This window comes from Camelina sativa, chromosome 13, assembly GCF_030686135.1.
Source record: "Camelina sativa cultivar CO46 ecotype springtype chromosome 13, ASM3068613v1".
Taxonomy (NCBI): domain Eukaryota; kingdom Viridiplantae; phylum Streptophyta; class Magnoliopsida; order Brassicales; family Brassicaceae; genus Camelina; species Camelina sativa.
Window position 1 is genome coordinate 11,978,687 of NC_141892.1, and position 22,330 is coordinate 12,001,016.

At 39.2% G+C, this 22,330-nt stretch overlaps 2 protein-coding genes and 1 pseudogene across 5 annotated transcripts; 2 read left to right on the plus strand and 1 right to left on the minus strand.

Annotated features, from left to right (window-relative positions):
- Positions 1–21: 21 nt before the first annotated feature.
- On the plus strand, positions 22–11,367 carry LOC147929433 (rhomboid-like protein 11, chloroplastic). 2 transcript variants are annotated; one of them, XM_087481636.1, is made up of 3 exons: positions 22–214; positions 325–470; positions 10,883–11,367. In XM_087481636.1, exons 1-3 carry the CDS (start codon positions 22–24, stop codon positions 10,934–10,936), a joined length of 393 nt encoding a protein of 130 aa, XP_087337762.1. In that variant the 3' UTR covers positions 10,937–11,367. The 2 variants fall into 2 exon arrangements, with proteins under 2 accessions (XP_087337762.1, XP_087337763.1); XM_087481637.1 differs by lacking the exon at positions 10,883–11,367 and adding an exon at positions 614–1,374.
- A 4,385-nt stretch (positions 11,368–15,752) lies between these two features.
- LOC104738196 (ubiquitin-conjugating enzyme E2 PEX4) lies at positions 15,753–17,503 on the plus strand. 2 transcript variants are annotated; one of them, XM_010458409.3, is made up of 6 exons: positions 15,753–16,078; positions 16,366–16,415; positions 16,553–16,675; positions 16,773–16,901; positions 16,984–17,113; positions 17,216–17,503. In XM_010458409.3, the coding sequence occupies exons 2-6, from the start codon at positions 16,410–16,412 to the stop codon at positions 17,302–17,304; spliced, it is 477 nt and encodes a 158-aa protein (XP_010456711.2). In that variant the 5' UTR covers positions 15,753–16,078; positions 16,366–16,409; the 3' UTR covers positions 17,305–17,503. The 2 variants fall into 2 exon arrangements, with proteins under 2 accessions (XP_010456711.2, XP_087337766.1); XM_087481640.1 differs by having other exon boundaries at positions 15,945–16,260.
- On the minus strand, positions 17,214–19,601 carry LOC104738197 (uncharacterized; annotated as a pseudogene). The gene is made up of 12 exons (XR_015577672.1): positions 19,476–19,601; positions 19,288–19,368; positions 19,018–19,146; positions 18,828–18,917; positions 18,668–18,721; positions 18,457–18,546; positions 18,287–18,357; positions 18,126–18,183; positions 17,984–18,023; positions 17,796–17,902; positions 17,615–17,712; positions 17,214–17,522 (listed from the first exon to the last, which is right to left on the minus strand). The product of XR_015577672.1 is annotated as an uncharacterized LOC104738197 (transcript).
- Between the last annotated feature and the right edge of the window lie 2,729 nt (positions 19,602–22,330).

Below are 22,330 nucleotides of genomic sequence, written 5' to 3' on the forward strand. Positions count from 1 at the left end.
CAATTCTCAAATAAAGTAAAAATGTCTCACCTTCTTCACCTTCACCGTGTCTCTCTTCCACAGTCTTCTCTTCGTTTCAGATTCCCACGGCCTATACATCGCCTCCGCCGCCGTGCAGCTTCGTCGCTTACCAACTTAACAAAATCCACCACCGTGTTTCTTCCTATCACAGTCTCCAGATCTCGGATAACTTCTTGCCGATCCAGCCAGTCAGGTGCCTATATATAAATCGTTTCTTTCGGATACAATTCCAAGTTTTCGTATTCAGTATCTCTCAATGTTCAACGGAATCCATCAGTATAAATGTAATTCTTGTTTTTTCAGACATTACGCCGCCACAATATGATGATGAATTGAGTAAGGAGGCAAAAGAAGACATACAAAAACCACAAAAGCAAGGAGGAGCAAATGGCATATTTTGGATCATACTTATCAATCTTGGCATATATGTGGCTGATCACTTCTTTCAGGTATTTTTTGAAACTTTTGCTGCTGCTTAGAAATGACTTTGTTGGTAGTTCCGGATCATACCAAACCCTAAAACACGATATCTGACGATCGCAACCGGTTTAATGGTTATTTCTTTGAATCTGTTTCGGTATAATATCATTAGGGTTTCTGAACCAAGGACATGGATGACCAAGGAAGGTTTCTATATTCACAACTGTGAGGTATTCGATTATGATTCCTTCGCGTGGAAGCGACTGAATGATTTTGAGCTATCAGAGTTTTTCCCGAGAGAAGCTATACCGGTATCAGAACAACGTGATCCGGTTCTATATGCGAACCGAAACTTGGTCTATTTTCTCTGTTCCGGACGTACTATTAGTCGATAGCACTCTCATCTTGGTCAGCTACGAAGGAAAGCTAGGTGTTACTCAACATTCGGAATCAAGAAACGGAGCTGTGTTATGGGTTTTGGAGAACAAATTGAGAAAGTCTTGGGTAAAAGTGGAAGACGCTAAAATTATAGCGTTGAAAGATGAATATGCACAACCCTTTTGGTTCCCAAGTAGCGACGTCGTATAAGTGGCGGCTAGTGATCGGCTCGGTCTCTACAACATGAATAGCAACAACTGTCCATATTTGCATAGGGATAATTTATTCTCGTCCGACCACCCACCCAGTTATCATCTTATACCTTTCTACTCATACTACAACAGAGCTTGTTTGGATAAAGATGAAGCTGAAAGTAAAGATACGAAAGGAGTTGGAAATGGAGAGAGTAAGCTTTAATATGGTCAAGAGAATAGTAAAAAAATGTAGAAGATGATTGTTAAGTAAGACCTTTTTTTGGTTGTGATCGGATAGATTATGTGACAGATGAGTTATAGTGATTAATAAAACCGTGATGGCTTAGTTATTACAATAAAACAATCTGAAAATAAATGGCTGATCTATTTCAATGTCACGACTGAGTTATAATATTAGTAGGAAAACGAAAGGTCTCGTCTATTATTAGGTTAACTTATGGTGACCCGCCAAAATATCGCTTCACGACTGAGTTATAATATTTACGGGAAAACGAAAGGTCATGTGACGGTTGAGTTATAGTGAGTTATGGCAGAGTTATCACAATAAACAATCAGCAAGTAAATGGATGATATATGACTCTACGGCTGAGTTATAATATTTACGGGAAAACGAAAGGTCTCGTCGATTCATGTTACGGCTGAGTTATAGTAATTTTTTAGGGACGCGCGGCAAAAAACATTGAATGTTTGCACGGTCTTTTAGAGTGGTTCTCGGGACAAAGCAAAAGTCCTGCTGCAATCTGATTGGTGGAAGGGGAACGCAGTTGCGTTCCAAGTTTCAGTATAAATAGGGGAAGGGTTGGAAATGTTCAGAGCATTTCTAACTCGAATGAAACAAGCAAAGATGCCAGTGACTACCCGATCTGCATGGTTGAAACGAGCCCGAGAACAGACAGCTGCTGGAGCTAGCAGTTTCGATCCAAATGCGTCGGATAATGTCCTCCCTCAAGAGGAGACGGAGACGTCTCGATTCCGAACGTCTTCGAGCCATCAGGGGATCCTTTGCAAACAGAACTCCGAATGTACCGATCTCGCCGCAAGAGATTAGGCGCGTATATCAATGCACTTCATCTTAAACTCGAGCAAGTCTTTCGGCTCTGCCGATTGGAAGGGACTATCCGAGTCCTGGATGAGCTCATCGCTGAAGGTTTCTTTCTGGCGAAGTGGCGCACGGTGGTTCCCAACTTACCCGAAGGTGATTACGAACCTTTGGGAGAGTCTGACTTCCCGCGCATCACAGACGTCTAGGCCTAAAGAGCAAGTGTGGAGAGTCTGAGGCGGTACGTCAACTCCTTGGAGTCAACGGACCATTTATTCCGTGAAAGCCATGCCATAAAAGGTCCATGTGCATTCTTGGAGGTGATGTTGTCCAAGGGCTCCGAAGTGCCGATTGAAAGGCTTGAAGCCTTAAGACGGGATCGTCAGATCTTGCGATCTGAATTGAGCAAGCTGGTGGTGGAAGAACCGTTGGAGTCCGATCTACTCGGTCCGGCCCCAATCTGAGACTACAGGACCGTCCAGAATGCTAATGGGAATCATTTTGTGCCGAGATCAGAATACTCGTGATTAGCCTTCCCATGGGAACTAGTTCGCTTTTTATTATTATTATTTTTTTTTTTGGCGAAATACCGATCTGAATGTAATCAATTTGAATTTAATGGCAAATCTTCAGCAAAGTCGATGTGAGATGAAAGAGAGTGAGACATATGTGAGATGAAAGAGAGTCATACACATGTTATGGCTGAGTTATCGTGCGTTATGGCTGAGTTATCACAAGAAACAATCAGAAAGTAACTGGATGATATATATGACTTTACGGCTGAGTTATAATATTTTACGTGTAAACGAAAGGTCATGTGACGGATGAGTTATAGTGCGTTATGGCTGAGTTATTACAAGAAACAATCTGAAAGTAAATGGCTGATATATATGACTTGACGGCTGCGTTATAAAATTTACGGAAAAAAGGTCTCGTCGATTCATGTGACGGCTGAGTTATAGTGATTTATAAATCCATAATGGCTGAGATATCGTAATACCGGTTAAATTATATTAATATTAAACATTACAGAAAGAAATCAAAAGAAAAAACTTTAGAGTTCATAGAAGATGATATGATAGTACAATGAAATTAACTTTTTAAAAGCGATTAAGAAGATGAGGAGCCACGAACTTTTAGTTTACCCCAATCAAGAGAAAGAGGAACCACACACTGTTCGACATCGGCCTCGGCAATCTCTCTCATAACCTCTAACCTCTTGTGCTCTGTCTCTAAGTCGACAAGTTCTCCACCCAAGATTTGATTCAGTTGGGATATTTGAGCGTCGATTAGTTCCACTTAATGCTCAAGGACGGTCTTCTCTTCCTTCTTCTGCATAAAAATTATCCATCATATGTAGAATTGCTGCATAGCGATCTTTTGTCTTCGCCTCGGCCGCGACTCTCGTCTGAGTAAAAGATTCAGACACGGCCAATAGTGCTTCCTCTTCCCACTCGAAATCTGCATTTCCTTGACGTTTACTGGAACTTGAGCCGGCCATGCATGGCTGATTGTCTTCGTCTCCCCACTCTGCCTTGCGTTTTTCACGTCTGCTCGAACCCTCTCCGTCCATAGCTCAAAATAAAAATAACCGTCACCAACTGATATATGCAATGGTCGGAAAATATGCAATAGATTGAGAGGGCATGGAGAGGAGACTTACATGTGTAACGATCGAAGGAAATGCAATATAAAGATAGATGATATTTGAAGGTGAACTGTTATATGAAGATGCAATATTTATAGGTGCAATGAGCGGAGAAGAAGAAACCGAAACGATACAATGAATTTTATGAATATAAAGTTAAAGGTCGCGTCTATTATTAGGTTAACTTATGGTTTCCCGCCAAAATATTGCTTGATGGCAGGGTTATAGTTTTACGGGAACACGAAAGGTCACGTCGATTTATGTGACGGCTGAGTTATAGTTATCAAAAGAAAGGTCACGTCTATTATTAGGTTAACTTATGGTTTGCCGCCAAAATATTGCTTAACGACTGAGTTATAGTTTTACGGGAAAACGAAAGGTCTCGTCGATTCATGTGACGGCTGAGTTATAGTTATCAAAAGAAAGGTCGCGTCTATTATTAAGTTAACTTATTGTTTGCCGCCAAAATATTGCTTAACCGCTGAGTTATCGTTTTACGGGAAAAAAAAAGGTCTCGTCGATTCATGTCGTATTTGAGTTATAGTAAGTAATGGTTGAGTTATCACTAGGAATAATCTGGAAGTCGATGGCTGATATATATGACTTGACGGCTGAGTTATAAAATTTACGGAAAAACAAAAGGTCTCGTTTATTCATGTGACGACTGAGTTATAGTGATTTATAAATCCGTAAAGGTCTCGTCAATGCGTCTATTACAGGATTAACTTATGGTTTCCCGCCAAAATATTGCTTAACAATACAATTATTAGTCTATTTATTACCTCTCAGCCCTTAAAATAGATTCAAGTGACTGAGGTATAATATTCCCGTTTCTTTAGTCTATTACCTCTCAACTACAAACTAGAATAAAATTATTTTTTACGACACTATGTCCGCTCGAGCCCCCAAGATGCTGGATCTCCCCGACGATGTTTTCATCAAAATCGTTTCCCTTGCGGCAGAAGATCAATGGTGGTCACTAGGTTCTATTTTAAGGGCTGGTCGGAGGGGAAAAAATGCAGTATACAGTAAAGAAGTTCTAAAGACACTGTTATATATTGCCTTTGTACTGATCCATCACAAATCAACACATCCGATGCCCCTGATGGTGCCCTCCAATGTGAAGGGCGGTACAGGCCTTTCTTCGTCAAATGCTTTGACTCTGGCAACCCAATTGCCATTTACTACGAAGGGCTAAGGGTTGTGGCTGAGTATAGAGATATCCAGCGTGGGATTGATATTCTCAGTCGTATTGTGCCGGCCGATGTTGATGCCACCTTAGCATGTGGGATACTAAGTATTTGTCACGGGAATGAGGTTATGGCCGTCCATTACCTCCAACTGTTTGATACACATCATTATCCTCTGATGTCTTTGGTAACCATGGTAACCGGTAATGATTTTCTGTTTGAGTTATCCCATTATAATACGGCCCGGAAAAACTCATACACAGCCTCCCATCGCTATCCTGATAGCCTGTTACTCCCTTCACCCGCTTGTGCTTGGATGTGTTGTTTGGATTATGGTTTCCATTCTCTCCGCTATGGAGACTATGTAATCATGTGCAAAAACTGTTACCTTTTGTGGTTGTCCCTCAAAGTCTCTGAGATCCTATAGGGTTTCCAGCAGTGATTTCCAGTTTTACCTTAATATGTTCTATGTATCCACCTTTTATGCTTCCACATTTTAGTATATACTCTCACTTTGAGGCTGAATTATGATAAAGTTACAGCTGAGTTATAGTAAAGGTCACGTCGATTCATGTGACAGCTGAGTTATCAAAATGAACAATCTATAATGGCTGAGTTCTCAAAAGAAAGGTCGCGTCTATGTGACAGCTGAGTTATAGTTTTACGGGAAAACAAAAGGTCTCGTTGATGGCTGAGTTATATAGTAAGTAATGACTGAGTTATCACACGAAAAAATAGTAGATAGCTGATATATATTACTTGACGGCTGAGAGTAAACGAATGGTTTATACGACTTTACGACTGAGTTATTACACAAAATAAAACAAATCTCCCTAACTACATCCGATAAGTTTTTCACATTGTGACCAAATTGCTTACATCGCGAACATGCTGGTTGCTTCCTAGGAAATTTATTTTCAATGGCAACTTCCAAAAATGATTTAATCACGCTTCTTGGGCCTTCCTGGCTGGTTCACAACAATCGGAGGAAAGCACTTCTGATTATCCACAGCTTCAGGAGCAGGGAATGATTCATCTGGAGGCATGATTGAACCAGCCCATCCGTTAACCAAATCGACACTCCTAAATTTCAGATCGCACATGGATATACGAGACACATCCATATGCTCTGCAGCTGCGATTGCATGGATGCATGGTATTTTCTCGTGGTGGAAACGACGATATGTGCATTTTTTTAGTTCCAAATTTACAGCATGCAAAGATGATCCATATCTCACTTGCACACGTACAGCATCAATCGTTAGTACCTCCATAAGTCTTGCTGCGGTGACACGGTCCTAGTAGGGAGTAGAACAAAAAAAAACGTTTTGGCTGAATTATGAAAACAATGACGGCTGAGTTATGAAAACAATTATGGCTGATTTATGGAAACTATAATGGTAATGGCTGATATATGGAAATAGTTACGGCTGATATATGAAAGCTGTTATGGCTGAGTTATGTAAACTTACCTGTAACAGTTTCTCAACACCTCGAGTGAGCGTTGTTAGCTGCGATTTCGCATCCTCTCTCCGTTCCGAAAACCATCTGGTCATCATATTCCGTATCGATTATAGTAGTCGAACTATGGGAAGACTTCTAGCATTTGATAGTGCATAGTTCATTGATTCTGCAATATTCGTTGTCATTAAATTGTACCTTTCACCCGGGAAATGAACACGCGCCCACATTCGAACACCATCTCGTTGGAGGTAACCATGTAGTTCGGGATGACATGCTTCAATCTCATTGAAAACCTCATTAAAATCAGACAGCCTAAAACACCTTGCCGCTTTTTTCACCAGAGGGAAAAATGTTTTCCTTTGAACTTCACCAAGATGTTCTTATACAAATGGTAAGTGCAAATTCCACGCGAAGCCAACGGATACACTTTGACCAATCGCTTTCCCTATTGACTTATGTCTGTCGGAGATTATCGCAAGATCTTTTTCGTCAGGAATGGCAACTTTGAGTTGTGTATAAAAACGACGCCAAGACTCATCATTTTCAGTGTCAACTACAGCGAAAGCTAATGGGAAAATTTGAAAGTTACCATCCTGAGCTAGGGCTGTTAGAAGTGTCCCTTTGAATTTGTCTTCATCATCTATTTGAAGTAGCGTGACTGTACCCGGATTTTCCCTTCTTAACTTGTATATGTAAAAAGGATACTCGCTAAAACTATCCTCATGAGTTCCCTGATCGATCTGCCTTGCATTCAGCAGCGTTCGATATGCCTTCCAATAACCCATCTGTTGACACCAAACAAATAAATAAATCAGCCATAACATATAGATAACTCAGCTAATACATTCGAATAAGTCAGCCATAAATAATCAATAAATCAGTCGTAACATGTAAATAACTCAGCCTATACATACCTATAAGTCAGCCATTATTATCAATAACTCAGTCGAAACATAGTTATTACCTTTAGACTAAATTGCTTATTGGAAATGACTCCGACACTTTTAGGTTTAACATTCGGACCAAGATCACCAAGATAGTCCCTGTAAAGACCTGCCAATACATCAGCTGTTGATTGGCGGGATCTAATAGAACGTTCCGTCACAGAACATATGTGTTCCGAATCGTATACACGAAAATGAAAATCCGGGTCATCCCCTTGTACAAATGCACGAACTCTCCAAATACATCCTTCAACCCAGCACCTAAAAACCACTTGTCTCGGATTTGATACTGGTACATTAAAATCAAATCCATCCCTAACCGAAATAAGTTACACCTGATTCCTGACCTCCTTTTTGCTCATGTATCTTTGTCCTACAACAATTTTTAGCGTTGACACCTCCAACCTAATAGCCTCCAGATTCATCTTCGATCCGGCAAAGTTATCATCTTTATGAGCTTTCTTCTAAGGAGGCGGAGTAGATGGGTCTTCCTCTTCCTCTTTACTCTAAGGCTCGCCCAATACAGAAAATTGCTCGTCATCAGATGACTCACCATCGGAGTCGTCGAAAAAATCAAATCGGCTTGAAAATTCATTGTCTTCTTCTTCGTCTGATGCTACTTCGACAGCTTCTTCTTCTTCTTCGTTTTCTTTGTCAACGATCTTACCATAATCAAAACAAGTGCCTTCAAATGCCCCACCGTGCACTTCGTATGTAGATTCTACTTTCGAGTCACTGCTTGGCCGAATCATACTTCCTCTAGCTCCACTAGTTTCTGTAGACTCTTTCGCTGAAAACTCTACACAGAGACGTAGCTGATCGATTTCCATAGCCCCAGAAAACATTGTAACTGTCGATCATTGGAGACAAAAACTGGTGGAGTATCATGCACCATTAGTTTCAGTGCCTTGTTCAAGAACATGTAGCTCAGCTTTAGCTCATGGCTAAACGCGTCCAATCCGTAGTCTTCAAGAACAAGCTCCACAAGCTTGTCATGTGTTGTGCCACCATCGATATGCACAACTATACACCCTCTATCGTCGGTATTAAATGCATATCTCTGTTTTTTTACCCAATTACCGGAAACAATTAGTACCAGAACTAGATCCATGAAAGAAAATGAAGAACAAGGTGAAGAAGAAGTAGAAAGAACTAGGTGAAGAAGAAAAGTGAAGAAGAAGTATAAGAACAAGGTGAAGAAGAAGGTAAATAGTTCACTTATTTACCAGTTGAAGAACAAGAGTCGAACGATGTTTCGTATTTCTGGAAGAAAAAAAAGATGACATGGATGTTGCGTCCGACGTGGCAAGTCAGCCATCAAACAATTAATAACTCAGCCTATATAAAACTCAGCCATCAAACAAATTATAACTCATTCACAACATCAAAAACATTACAGTAATTAAAAAGCAAAAAAATTGCAGCCAAATTCAACCGCTTCATCAACTGAAAATGTGTAACTCAGCTGTATCTTTAATAAGTCGGCCGTAACTGAAAAACATTGTAGTAATTAATCTTTTGCTACTATGTCAGCCGTCAAATGGTTGAGTTGTATGATAAGTTAGCCTATCACGACTGAGTTGTACGATAAGTCAACCTATCACGACTGAGTTGTACGATAAGTCAACCTATCACGACTGAGTTCTACGATAACTCAGCCGTAACAACATCTCATAAGTCAGCCGTTTTTTATAACTCAGCCTGTCGGAAAATGGTAATTCAGCCGTGTCGTAGTGATAACTCAGCCAAAAATTTGACAACTCAACCATTGGGTGAAAACTCAGCCGTAAGGACGGCTGAGTTAGAGCATATCTTAGCCAGATTTTAATAAGTCAGTCGTAACCCTTGGCTGAGTTATGCTCTTAGTCAGCCGTCTGCTCTTACTCAAATGTTTTTTTCCATAACTGAGCCTCAACATACATATAACTCAGCCGCAACATTCCTTTGTAACGCGTTACGGCTGAGTTATGGTTACACGTCAGCGATTTCTGATGTGGCGTCTGACGTGGCAATGACATTTTTGTAATAATGTTTTTTCCGGTAACATAAAACAAGGGCACACTGGGTATTTTCAAAATACCCAAAATATTCTAGTAATAAAATCTCTGTTTGTAGATTCTGGTAATATTCCTTAAGATGGGTAACATTTGAGTAAATCACCTTATATAACTTTTGTGGAGAGATTTTTACTCAGACAATGCTTCACTACCCAAACAGAGTTGCAGCCATAGTCACACCATCTAAGGTAGAGTGAGAACCAAATCCAAAAGGCAAGCAAGTGGAGTACACATACGTCATAGTTGTTGGGAAAAGCACTATCTGGGGATCTCCATTGGAAGGTAACAAATCGTAACAGATCAGGTGGGTCCTCTCTCACATGAAGCCAACGGCCATAGAGTTTAAGGAGTTCCACACAAAGCTTGTAATCAATTCTACACTGGACAAGGGGAACAGACCCAAGATTATAGCCTTTCGGTAAGTGGAGGGGAGGATTCAGGGTACACATGTCAAACAATCTCAATCGTTCTTATTCATAGATTACAGCCATAAGGTTTGATAATACCAAAGTTCTCAAGTACTTAAAGTAGAGCCATACCACGATGGTGAATTCTTCAGCCAAAGAGTTTATAATCTAGATACAACCATCTACTAAGCTTTGGCATGCAATAAGGCCAAGCCATCCAGAAATTAATTAGCATTGGATTCGAAACAAACCTCATGTCGTTCTTCTCCACAACTTTTCTTTCAAAGATACTATCTCCGATATGACGCCAAAGTGCTTGGGAGGATCTGGAGTTGAGGAGACAAAGAGCTGGAAGGTTGAAGAGTATATGCTAATCATCGCTCCTTAGAGACAGGATCATAATGTCGTTTCTCCTCAGACTTCTACTAGCGAATCAATGAGAATATTATGCTAGAGAGCCACCAAATGCCTACATTCGAGAAAGATCCAAGAGAGCTTGTCTAAGTACAACCGACTCTCCTCACCCTGCTTGAGAAAGCAAGCTAACGTCGAGCCAACGACGTTAAACAAGCGCGCTTCTTGGGAGGCAACCCATGTCCAGTAAGTTTTTATTTTTAGGATTTATTTTCTTTTATTTTTAATATTTCTACATTTTAGTTTCAGGTTTTTATAAAAAAACACAAAAAAATAGAAAATAGAAAAGTCAAAAAGAAGGAAGAAGAAGATTACACACACTATGACTAGTGGCAAGTACCACCTACTGACCGACCATGTTCAACCTAACCAAAGCAAGCCGAAGGCGACGGATCAATCACAATCCTCATGTGATCGATGCCGAGAGTACCTACTAGTTGTACCAACCGTAGCCGATCCCATGTACCATGTCCTATGTCCCATGTACCATGTCCTATGTACCATGTACCACGTCCAACATTAACTGCTAATGTTTGTGACCGTACCAACTACAATGTCCGCAACTGTTGACTCATGTACCGCGAGACAAATCAGAACCACCACCATCCTACCACCAACCATCACCATTCTTTTACTTAGGTATATTTTTATTATTTTTATTTATCATTATTATTGATGGTTTCAGGTTTTTGTTTCAAAGAGGATGCATGTAGAGATATATCAAACACAATTCGAATGAACTTAGCCTAGTTCATGCTCAATGTCAAGCAACCAAAGGAAGTTACAAACGGTTAGTCACCATATTTTTCCACAGCCGAATTCTAAGACAATTTTTGGGCAACCATAAAATGTCTAAGAGTCGACACAACATCAGTCCATCAAGGTGACACTGTTCTTAAACCCTACACTTTTCCTTATGATTTTTAATCCTTAACTCTTTCTTTTTTCCCACCGAGGACGGTGTGATTTAAGTCTGGGGGAAAGGATGTTCCATCTTATACTAATGCTACTTTCTATTTTGTTGACTTGAGACCTTTTTCCACTTTTTACATCAATAATTTTGACGTTTTTATCGAGTCACATTTTTTTTATTGAGTCAAAACTAGTAGGGGATTATGATCTTATTCTAATGGTTTATTTGATTTGGATTAATACTTTATGATTCTTGATTATGCTTGACAACAGAACCGAAATTTGGAAGACTGTGAGCTGACTCAACAATCCCCAAAGTCCTTATTCGATGGATATTCAGATGATCTAACGTTGTCTCTAAATTTTATAGGACCTAAAACCGGACTTAATTTTCAAGCCCTGGGAATTGGTATATATTGGACTAGATCTCTACATTCAAGCCACACAAGACATTGCACTTCTTTAAAAGTATGTTCCACTCTCTTCCCTTCAATACTCTAAAAAAAAGAGAAAGAAAAAAAAAGAAAAAAAGAATAAGCATATAGGTAGCAAAGAAGTGAGCCAAGGGATGTCGCGTAAACCCGTGCATACTTTGGATTTCATGGAAGCCTGTCCAATATAAAAAAAAAAAGAGAAGAAAAAGAGCAAGGGATCTATAAAAAAAATAAAATGATACCCTAGAAAATTAGGGAGAAATAGATTCCTTGGAAATGAGAAAAGGGAGAGAGAAGGAATTCTACGAAGAAAGTCTTGGCTTGAAGAGAGTCGACAAGCATTTGATCGATTTTCCCTTGGTAAGATTTCACTTTTTATTATTTTTTAATTTATGTAAAGAGATGACAATGGAAATTCTGGAAACTCTAAAGAATTGTGGGATCAAGGAGCGTTGATGATTCTCATGGACTATTACAAATGAACATTCCTAATATCAAGGAGAAGAAGAGTGCAAAGACAATATCCCCGCAGATCAGTGAATTTCCATTATTTTCAAAATCTTTTTTTCATGACTTTATTTTGATTATTTGCTTGAGGACAAGCAAAGTCCAAGTCTGAGGGAGTTGATAACATCATTATTTTACTCATTTTAGTTATAGTTTTAGTATGCATTTAGAAAGAGTTTGATATGATGTCAAGGCTTTAATGCCCATTATCAAGTACTTTAGGTTTCAAGAAGGTTTTACAGATTTTATAGCAAAAAAGACCAAAAGACAAGAAAAATATGTTTCAGGAAAGATTCAGAGCTTTACAGTACGGGATACGTTTGAAGAACTTCCAGAACTCACATTTCAATGTGCTTTGTGTCTATGGAAATCTGGAAGAGTCATCTTTCTCTTAGAAGTGGAATCAAGTCAATCCGTTCAATCATCAGCACGTTATGCCAGATTTACCGAGACATGTTATAAACCGACGAGAAGATAAGTTTGAAGCCAAATGGACTTTAATAACGGCCCGATTAGCAACCATCACGGCGGCCCGGCCCGGTGGAGTCACCACGTTCTAGAAGCTTCCTACGCCGCCCCTTGTCCTGCACTTAACAAGAAAATATTTTTTTACCCTTATAAAACCCTAAGCCTTCAAAACCCTATAAATACTCTTCTAAACCAAGGGTTTCAAGTATGCAATCATTGGAGCAGCCAAGAGACACGACCAGAGGAGCATCCAACGACCTAAAAGCTCTCTCTCGTCCCTCTCCGAAGCCTTGAGATCCACCAACTCTTTCTCTTGTTCGTTTGATACACTAGTTTTCATAAGGAGAAGTCTCTACATCTTGTACTTGATTCTAAGTAGTAATCTGTAAACCTTATTCTTACTATTTATTCTTTTATGTTTATGAATTAATTAAACCTAGCTTTTATGATTCCCTTAAACATGCTATAGTAGTTTTCTAGTTGGGTTTAAAAGGATAAATCAAAGGGGGGGGGGGGGGGGAGATATCTTAGTTTAGGTGGCAAGTTTTAGGTTTTGTTAGATTTATATTCTTGTTTATTCTATACTTTAATTTAATTCTTTGCTTAATGCTTTAAGTTAGTCTCATGAATTAACTATGATCTAAAGTGTGTGTGCGTCGCCAAAAACTTGCATGTGTGTTTGACCTAGCTTAGATGTGTGAGGTGTCATAGGAAGCACATACCACTTACCTATGGAACTTCATGGATTAGAATCAAACCTGTTTTAAATACTTTGATCAATGCGTCGTTGCCTGCAAAAATTGAGTCTCGGAGTATAGGGATCTTAGACGGTTAGCTTGTGTTTTATAAGTTAACGGTTCATTCGTGTTTCGTTGTCCGAGTTTTAGATAAACAAACTAACCCTAAACTTTCCTAGATAGATAAATCATTGATCCCCTGCGATTTCCCCTTGATGCCCAACGCTTTTCTTATTTATTTTACTTGCTTTTTATTTACGTTTATTGCTTACTTACCGTGACAACTAAAACCCCATTTTTATTGAGTCCTAGCCTTACATCTCTTCCGATGGATTCTCTAAACAACAACTCTCTCTCTGTGAGATCGATCCTTAAATACTTCAACCGATTAACTGTGCACTTGCAGTAGTCGTGTGATCTTTTAAGGTAAAAGATTTTGAAGCGAAATTTCACACGCGTCAATGTCCCACTTCTTCTCTAGAATGGGTAAACTCTGCAATAAACCAATCAGAACCTAATGCTCAACCTTCATTAACTAGCAAACTTCATATTTTGCGGCCCAATCAGCTATATCCTTCTTCATCCCGACCCAATGATAATACTGCTTAAGGCCACGATACATCTTAGTCACTCCTGGAAGAATAGAAAACATATTCGCATGAGCCTATCTTATATCCTCATCTTCAGGCAGACAAATCCGTACATGCACACATATGGTACCATTAGCGGAGACATGATACTCCAAACCAACGTCCCTAGAGGCATTCACTAGTCCATCATCCCTCTCATGTGCCAACCGAACTCTACTCAAAAGATCGGCTTGGTCTGATGCCTCTAATCCCAAAGGCTCCTGTGAAATAGCACACAACCTCAATGCACTATCTCACCCACCTGAGATTCCATATCCGCCTCCTGGGCCGAAGCCTTCTGCTTCCGACTTAGAGCATCTACAACCAAGTTAGCTTTACTAGGGTGATAAGCTATCTCTAGATCATAATCTGCCACCAACTTTATCCACTGCCTCCGCCTCAAATTTAGCTGAGGCTGAGTGAAAATGTATTTCAAGCTCTTATAATCTTTAAACACATGTACCTTTCCGCCATAAAGATAAGACCTCTAAATCTTCAGGGCAAAAACCACAATAGTCATCTCCAAGTCATGGGTAGGATAACTGTCCAAATGCTTATGCAACTGCTTCAACGCGTAGGCAATAACCTTCCTATGTTGCATCAACACACACTCGAAGCCAACTCTAGAGGCATTTGTATAAACCACATAATGCTCACTCTGCTTTGGCACAGGGTCGGGCCGTCTCTACCCCATGGCAGAGTAGGCAAATGCCATGGGTCCATCCAAAATATCAAAAAACTTCTTTAAGTAAAAGGGTCCAATTTTCTCCAAAAAAAACATTTATTAAGGGTTTTTAGGTTTTTGAAAAATTTGACAGAGGTCCCATTTTAGTTTAAGACGGGGCTGAATGCCTAGGAAACTCCTGATCTTCGTGGGCTATAAATACAACCATCAAAAATCAAACCATGAAAAGGACAAGCATCCAGCCGCCTGCTGAGTAATGGTGTCGACCGACAATGATCACCTGATCTCCACCTTCCAATGAGTCCAAGGCTCTCCTAGAGGCCATTTCAACTCATAAAACCACAAAACTAAGCAACCAAGCAAGAAAATACAATCAACCCACTCACAAAAACAAAGAAATTAGAGATCTTAGCTTAGACAAGCCATGGTCATGCACCCACCTTTCCAACAAGAAGTTTCTGACTAACAATGACAAATTCAATACCACAGCAAGCCTCCCAACACATCCTTAGCCTTAGATCATCACTCAACGATCTGCATATCCCCACAGCTGAGGAGAAAGGATACCATTTAGACGGAAGAGCAGCAACTCTAACAACGGTGTGCTGAAGAGGTAGAGCAGCAAGGTATCGAGCTGATCCGAATTCTCCTCTTAGTATAAGATTGTTAATGTGAATCTTGAGCCCCATTGAGTGGCTTACTGTTTTCTGTCTGTCCTGCGGGGCTTGTCAGTAAAGAAAGAGTCATGTCTTAAATCCTAGGCGGGGTTCCTTAGAATGATCATACTCACGAAGATGATCTGTTGGGTGGAGAGATTCAATATACACAAGGCAAAGCCTACTTGATGGACATTTCAAATTAAGCTCGGCAAAGGTGCTTCACTAGGAGTGTGCTAAAGCCTAGCAAAAAGAATGTCAAAAAGCAAAGCAGCAGTGGGACTTGGTCGGAAGAATCTACTGCGGCCTTCTCTACCCACCTTTATGAAATTATAACCCCAACCAGCCATGACAAGACTTAATTTATTGGGACAAATCTCTCCAAAAACGGCTTAGAACTTTCAGAAAACTCACAGAAACTATTTATATCTTCTCAAACTCTCTAGAATACGAAAAAAGGCTAAAAAAATAAGGACATCTGGTTTCTTCCTTAAATACCACAGCCCTACAGTTTCCCCACTCAACCAAACCAAACCGAAGAGATTAGAAATAATTCGAGCACTAACCGAATAGTGGTGTGTCAACAAACACCCTTTCTTGGTGTATACCCAAACAAAAAATTTGGTTCGCCTGTATTAGATGAAAAAGCTTGAGGTTTTTTTTAGTTAGAAAAATGAAATGTATCGATTAATTTGGGTAACAAAATAAATAACTGAAATCTGATAACCGAACCATTATTTAGTTCCGTCATCTATTTCTCCCTCTGTACCTTCCGTCAATCGAATCAATTTGCTTTCTCTCTCTCTCTCTCTCTCTTCTTCTTCTTCTTCTTCTCCTTCTCATTCCTCTGCAGGTAAAGGCTTCGTTGAATCTTCTTCCTCTTTATTATGTCTTTCTTTCTTAGATCTCAAAAGTAGAGTGATTGATTAACCCTAATTAATCAATGTTCTTGGATAATACACTTTCACCTAATGATTGATTGAGATTATCACCACTGGATCTGATTACTGCCGTCTGTCTGTGAATTACAAGAAAGTAAAATAAAACCCTAATTTTGCTTCAGGGTCGTTTTAGTTCTTCTTGATTTTTAGTATTTGATCAATCAAGATCTCTTTTTTTTTTTTTTAATAACTTTTGCAGTTGAAGACGACGATTCGATCTTTGCTTCTTTGGGCAAATTAGAGATGCAGGTAGTAGTTTTTTTTTTTTTTTTTTTTTTTTTTTTTTTTAAAGAATTTCACTATAATAATAACTAGGGTTGTCTGAGAATTATTTTTGGCTAAAAATGATTGATTGATTGATTGATTGATGTGATGTTGTAAATTAGGCATCATCACGAGCGAGACTGTTTAAGGAATACAAAGAGGTTCAGCGTGAGAAAGTAGCTGATCCAGATATTCAATTGGTGTGTGACGATACCAACATTTTCAAATGGACCGCTCTTATCAAGGTTTTTTTTTATAATCAAAACACTCCATTTTTTTTTTATTGCTTTCGGTTCAAATGGACCGCTCGCTCGCTCTTATCAGTCAGTCTTTTGTTCTCAGGGACCGTCTGAGACGCCTTATGAAGGCGGAGTTTTTCAGCTTGCATTTGCTGTTCCTGAACCGTATCCTCTACAACCTCCTCAAGTGCGATTCTTGACCAAGATATTCCATCCAAATGTGCACTTCAAGGTTAGTCAAAACGATGCGGTGTTTTGTAATCTGTTTAGTACAAATGTTTTCTTTTCTTTTTTACATTCTTTGGATTTTGTAGACAGGGGAGATATGCCTCGACATATTGAAGAATGCGTGGAGTCCTGCTTGGACGCTTCAGTCCGTGTGTAGAGCCATCATAGCATTGATGGCTCATCCTGAACCGGACAGTCCTCTTAACTGCGACTCAGGTGAAAACAAAACAAAACAAAAAAGCTAGTTTTTATAATACGCAACTGCCTTTTAGTGTAACTACAAATATGACACTTTTGCTTTCGTTGTCGCTATTGAAGGCAATCTTCTTAGATCTGGGGATGTGAGAGGGTTCAATTCGATGGCAAGCATGTACACACGCCTCGCGGCAATGCCTAAAAAAGGATGATACTCTCTTTTCGATTTCGTTAATGATAATGATTTGCGACAAATGAATACATTATTTCAGTTTACAAGGAGATGTTTTCTTCTTCTTATTAGTTTACAATCGGAACCGGTTTATTCACAAGTCGTATCTCCTTGTTTAAGGAATTTGTCAAACCAGTCTGATGATTCTTTGATCATAAAACTCGTCACTTCGTGTCCAACTCCATCTTCTGCTTTGAACTTCTCTCACGAAACATCAAAAGTTTGTTTTAATTTCTCTATGTGGTGGTTGCAATTACAACTATAGATTAGATCAATGATGATATATGTACCTTAAAATTTCCAGGAGAACCAGTTTCCCTATATGCCTTCTCAGCTCTCTTTAAAGGAACTTCTAGTCCGCCAAGTGGGGCACCAGGATCCGTTGTGCCTGCACATGAAATCCGGAAAAAAAAAACTTGTAAGTGTGTCAGATAAATAATGAGCACATACATATATATCAGTTGTGCTGACCGTTAAGTATGTAAAGAGGACGTGGAGCAATCACTGGTAATGAGTAAGGTGAATCAAACTTTGAAGCTAGTCCAGGAGCTATTCTGTTCCACACCTGTTTTAAGTCAATCATATACTTACCAACTGTTATATTTGAGTCGCAGTCCGAATTAGGAGTCACTTTCAAGCTTCTTTACCTTCTCGACTATTCTTTGTCGATTACATTCTTTCCCAGATCAATCCTTGCTTCTGAAACCATAGAAATAAATAAAATAAAAAAAAGGCAAAGGAAATATAATTCTCATACATAAGTATATATTGAATCTTTTAGTGAGTTTTTCAAAACCTGACCTTCAAATAAAGGTTTCAAAATCGGACTGACATCATTGTCGATTGCCCATCTAAATCCCTGCCCATCGTACGAATTAGGAAACCATCATACAAAGCAATAATACGCCTCATAGTTGCTATGTTATTTATCGGTTTTTGGTTAAGAAAGATGATATTTGGACCTGAACACCGATTAAAGGGACAGCCACGGAGTAGCGGGTGTCAGCTGCAGCAGCAAACCAAGCCTACATCCCTTTATATTGGTTTCCCAATGAATAAAATTAGTGCACATATAAATATGACTACTATAATTACTACAAATCATGCAACTCAAATTTGTTCTATGACTAACCTCCTTGCGAAATGCCAGTGATTCCTATCCTTTTTGGGTCTATATCATCCCTCTTCGTAAGATATTCAGCTAGTTTGACAAATCCCAAACCTAAGAAAAGAAAAAAGAAAAAGAAAAAAAAAACAAATCAAATAGATGCAGTAAGATGTCTTATACTGAAAAAGTGAAACCAGAAAATGAAAGATAAAAAGAGGCATATGGGGTTTTTTACAGTATCAAAGATAAAAGGCACTGTGTTTCCATTTTTCCAAGATGATATGAGAGCCTGCAATGCATTGCAATTTACACCAAAAACCGGCCGTATCAGAATGTAAAAGACAAGCAAAAAGAGATAAAATCAAATAGATTATAATGACTATATATGACTCTACATCTGTAGAGGCAGTTTTGCAGTTGTAAGCGCGTTCCCCGTGATAGCGAGAGTCTAAACCGATGGCTACATATCCCCTCGAAGCATATGCCTAAAGCAGAACAAAAGAAAAGTATAAACAATAGAGGGACGTTGATTAGTTAATTGGAGAAATCAAAAAATTTTAAATACTGTATGATGTTATTATTTACTTCGAGCCATGGCCTTAACCATCCTTTGCTTGTGTTTCCACCATGCATAAACACAATCGCTGGCCTTCTTTCTTCACTGCTCTTCTCCAAGCTTAAAATAAGCAAAGGCAACCTCCCTTGCTCTGCATCCTTATCCCATTACATAGAAAAAAAAAAAAAAAACAAGTTTTCTAAGAACACATACAGAAAAAGAAGTGTAATAGATTTAAATGTCAACGATTCATCTTAGTTTGAGCCTTCTTACTGTTAAAAAACTTTGTTAGTTATTACCTCAGTGAGCAGATGAAGGTTTTCTTCTTTAAGCATCTCTTTTAAATCACCAATGTCTTCTTTCGGACAAGACTCTATTGCCTGTGTTTTCGTAATGACAACAAGAAGACAAACTATTAGAAGAAGAAAAAGGAAATTAAAATGAAATGAATCTTACCAGAAAAAAAAATTTGGACTGAACATCTCACTTTTGTAGATGGAGAGGGACCTTTGTTTCCTTGGATTATAGGAATGTTTGGTAAAGCACTGTCCCAATAACGCTTCGGTGTTAAATCAGTCGCAATAGCAATAACTTGCGTTAAAAACATCAACATTGTTAGGAAGTTGCGTCGTTCGCCATAATTTTTTCTCTCTCTCAGACACTATTACCGAGGCACCGCTACCAACTCTTCTACCCGACGCTGGTAGGGCTCCGGCTCGCCGGCATCGGGTTCTATCAGTTCTGGCAAGCTCTACATTCCTCTATTGCATCCTTTGTCCCTGTGTTTCATGTTCTCTTGATTTTCCTGGTGTCCCCTCGAGGTTTTGGATCTTAACTCCGAGCATGCTTCAGCTTCTTTCTCCCTTTCCCTTGCCTCAGTTTCTGGTGAATCATCTCGATATGCCTGCTCCTTCGTGATCACAGTCACGAGATGTTCCCTCTGAGTCCCCTGAACGCCCCAATTACCTTGATTTCCGTCGGTCTCACCGCCTCTTAAAACTGTCAACCGCAACAACTCTCCGCTCCTTGGAATATGTTCCCCTCACCAAGTGGTTTGCTTGGCCGCAGCTGGACGGGAGCTCTGTTTTGACACTGGAGCCGATGAAGACTTTGACGGTGAAACCTACATCCTTGGCGCTCCCTAGCACACCATTGATTCCGTTCTGGTCCAGGTTCGATTTTCAATCTTTATCCAAATTCCTGGCCTTTAGGATTTCTTGGTCAATTGCATTTCCCCTGATCTGGAAGTTGCTTAGATCCGCTAAAGCTGTTTTGAACCCAACCTGATTAGACCTCTGTGTCACCTGATTTTTTGGTTGTACTCGACAAGAATTTCCTGAGTGTAAAGTTATTTCAAGCTCAAAATCTTTAGTATTGGGTTTCTCTACTTGGTCAAGTTGGGGTCCCTTGGTAGTAGAGTCTCGGTTTCTTCTGATTGGCTTGACATCTATTTGTGTCGAGGAAAGTTGATTATTTTGGTATGGAGGACTGCTTTGCAAAGCTATATTCTTAACCCTGACCCGTCTTTCTGGCGATTTATGCTGCTTGCATCCATTGATCCTATTTGCCGCATATCACCAAACCCTCAACTTCTTCAGCCTCAGCGTATAACCAAGCTTAAACTCGGCATTATGATTCCACCTCTGCGCAGAGGGAATTACCGATGTTTAGCCAGGTTGATTTCTCCATTCTTTCCTTATTCCAAGCTCTCCAAAATGCATATCATATACTTGTTGAAGTTCCCTCATTTAGGCTTGAAGAATAGGGGCATTATGATCACCATTCCAAGGAGTAGTGTTTACCCCAACCTTTTCAAGCCTCCCCCTTTCAACTTTAAAACCGCTAACACCCTTGCAGTGATCGGTAATCAGAGCATTCTCAACCCTGCTCACACCTTTGGCAAAGCACTACTTCATGTAGACCTTCTCATTTCGATGAGATCCTCAGCTTTGACTATTTCATCGCCACCCAGTCTTCGAATCAAGACAATGGCCACCTTCCCTTCCAATGACTTGCTCAAGGAAGCTGCATTGATATGTCTTGATCTCACAAGCTCCAGCTTGCTATTCAGCACTTGGTCCATAGCTCTCAAGATCCTTATATCTTTTGCTACTATCTATTCATGTTCTCTTATTGGCTTTGATTTTGGGGTATGCCCTTTTATGTTCTTTAAGCTATTCTACTTATTATGTATGTTACTTTCTAGTTAATGGAATGGAAGCATACGTTTGTTCAAAAAAAAAAAAAAGCAATAACCTGCGTTATAAAAGTAAGAAAGTAACTTTTTGTGTGTGTGTGTGTGAGAACTTATAGGTACTACCATGAGTGAACCAAGAAGAAAGATTTTAGGAAGACGAATTGCCATTTTTAATTTGGGAGTTGGAACAGATATGAGTTTGGTGAATTTTGAGGAGAACCAATCATGTTATGGTGTCTCACTGTCCGATCTTCTTTCTTTTTTTTTTTCTTTTTTTTTCACAATTGATTGATGTACTAACGGAAGTTTAAACATTATGGGAATCGGATGGTTCAGAAAGATACAGCGGCTCATCTCTTCCCTTATGGAGGTGGACTCACTATGGACCACTTACTTACTTGCCATTTTAATTGAACTATAAACCATTAGTCAATGATTTTTGGAATTATACACGCTTTAAGATCGATATGTAAGATACTTAGGGGCACACTGAAATCAACCGTTTGGATAGTTCTAAGATCGATAATTCGATACGTGGCGCTAAATCTTACATAATAAGAGAAGGTTTCTTCTAAACTTTGTTTGAAACGATGACAGCTGCGCTTTATATAGCTGACATGTGTCCTCATATTAATTTCAAGTTATAATTTATTATACACAAACATTTAAGATCAATTGCTAATTAAATATGGCCACAATTGTCAACTTAATCCCTTGGTAATTAAAAATTTTGCCTTACAAACAAACAAATGGAATCTGAACTTGCAGTCCCTATGTTTCTCTTCCTCCCATACAGTATTTAAATTGAAGCTTGAATTTAGTTTTAGTTTTGCATTCTGCTTTTGAAAACGTAACCTCTTGCCATCAAAGTAAAATAAGTAATTTGATAATTTCTTTCTTATTTATTTCTCATTAAATATTAGTAAACTGATTTCCATAAAATTATACAATATAATTCAATCTCTGATTACTTTTATTATTATTATAATCTCTTTCCCTCACTACTAGGAATCAACACCCCCACATACTAATTACAATTTTAAAAATGGTACAACCTTAAAAAATTGCTCTCTACTCTACTCTAGAGTCACTCTCTAACGATGACCACCGGTAAAAATAGGATTGTTTTAGGGAAGCTTTAGACT

What these genes read in the sequence shown, in the direction of transcription:
- LOC147929433 (XM_087481636.1), top strand. Translation starts at nt 22, where the DNA reads ATGTCTCACCTTCTTCACCTTCACCGTGTCTCTCTTCCACAGTCTTCT. An exon ending in TTGCCGATCCAGCCAGTCAG is followed by an intron (nt 215 to 324) that starts GTGCCTATATAT and finishes TTGTTTTTTCAG; the next exon opens with ACATTACGCCGCCACAATAT. An exon ending in TGGCTGATCACTTCTTTCAG is followed by an intron (nt 471 to 10,882) that starts GTATTTTTTGAA and finishes TGATGGTTTCAG; the next exon opens with GTTTTTGTTTCAAAGAGGAT.
- LOC104738196 (XM_010458409.3), top strand. An exon ending in ATCCAAATGTGCACTTCAAG is followed by an intron (nt 16,902 to 16,983) that starts GTTAGTCAAAAC and finishes TGGATTTTGTAG; the next exon opens with ACAGGGGAGATATGCCTCGA. An exon ending in TCCTCTTAACTGCGACTCAG is followed by an intron (nt 17,114 to 17,215) that starts GTGAAAACAAAA and finishes TCGCTATTGAAG; the next exon opens with GCAATCTTCTTAGATCTGGG.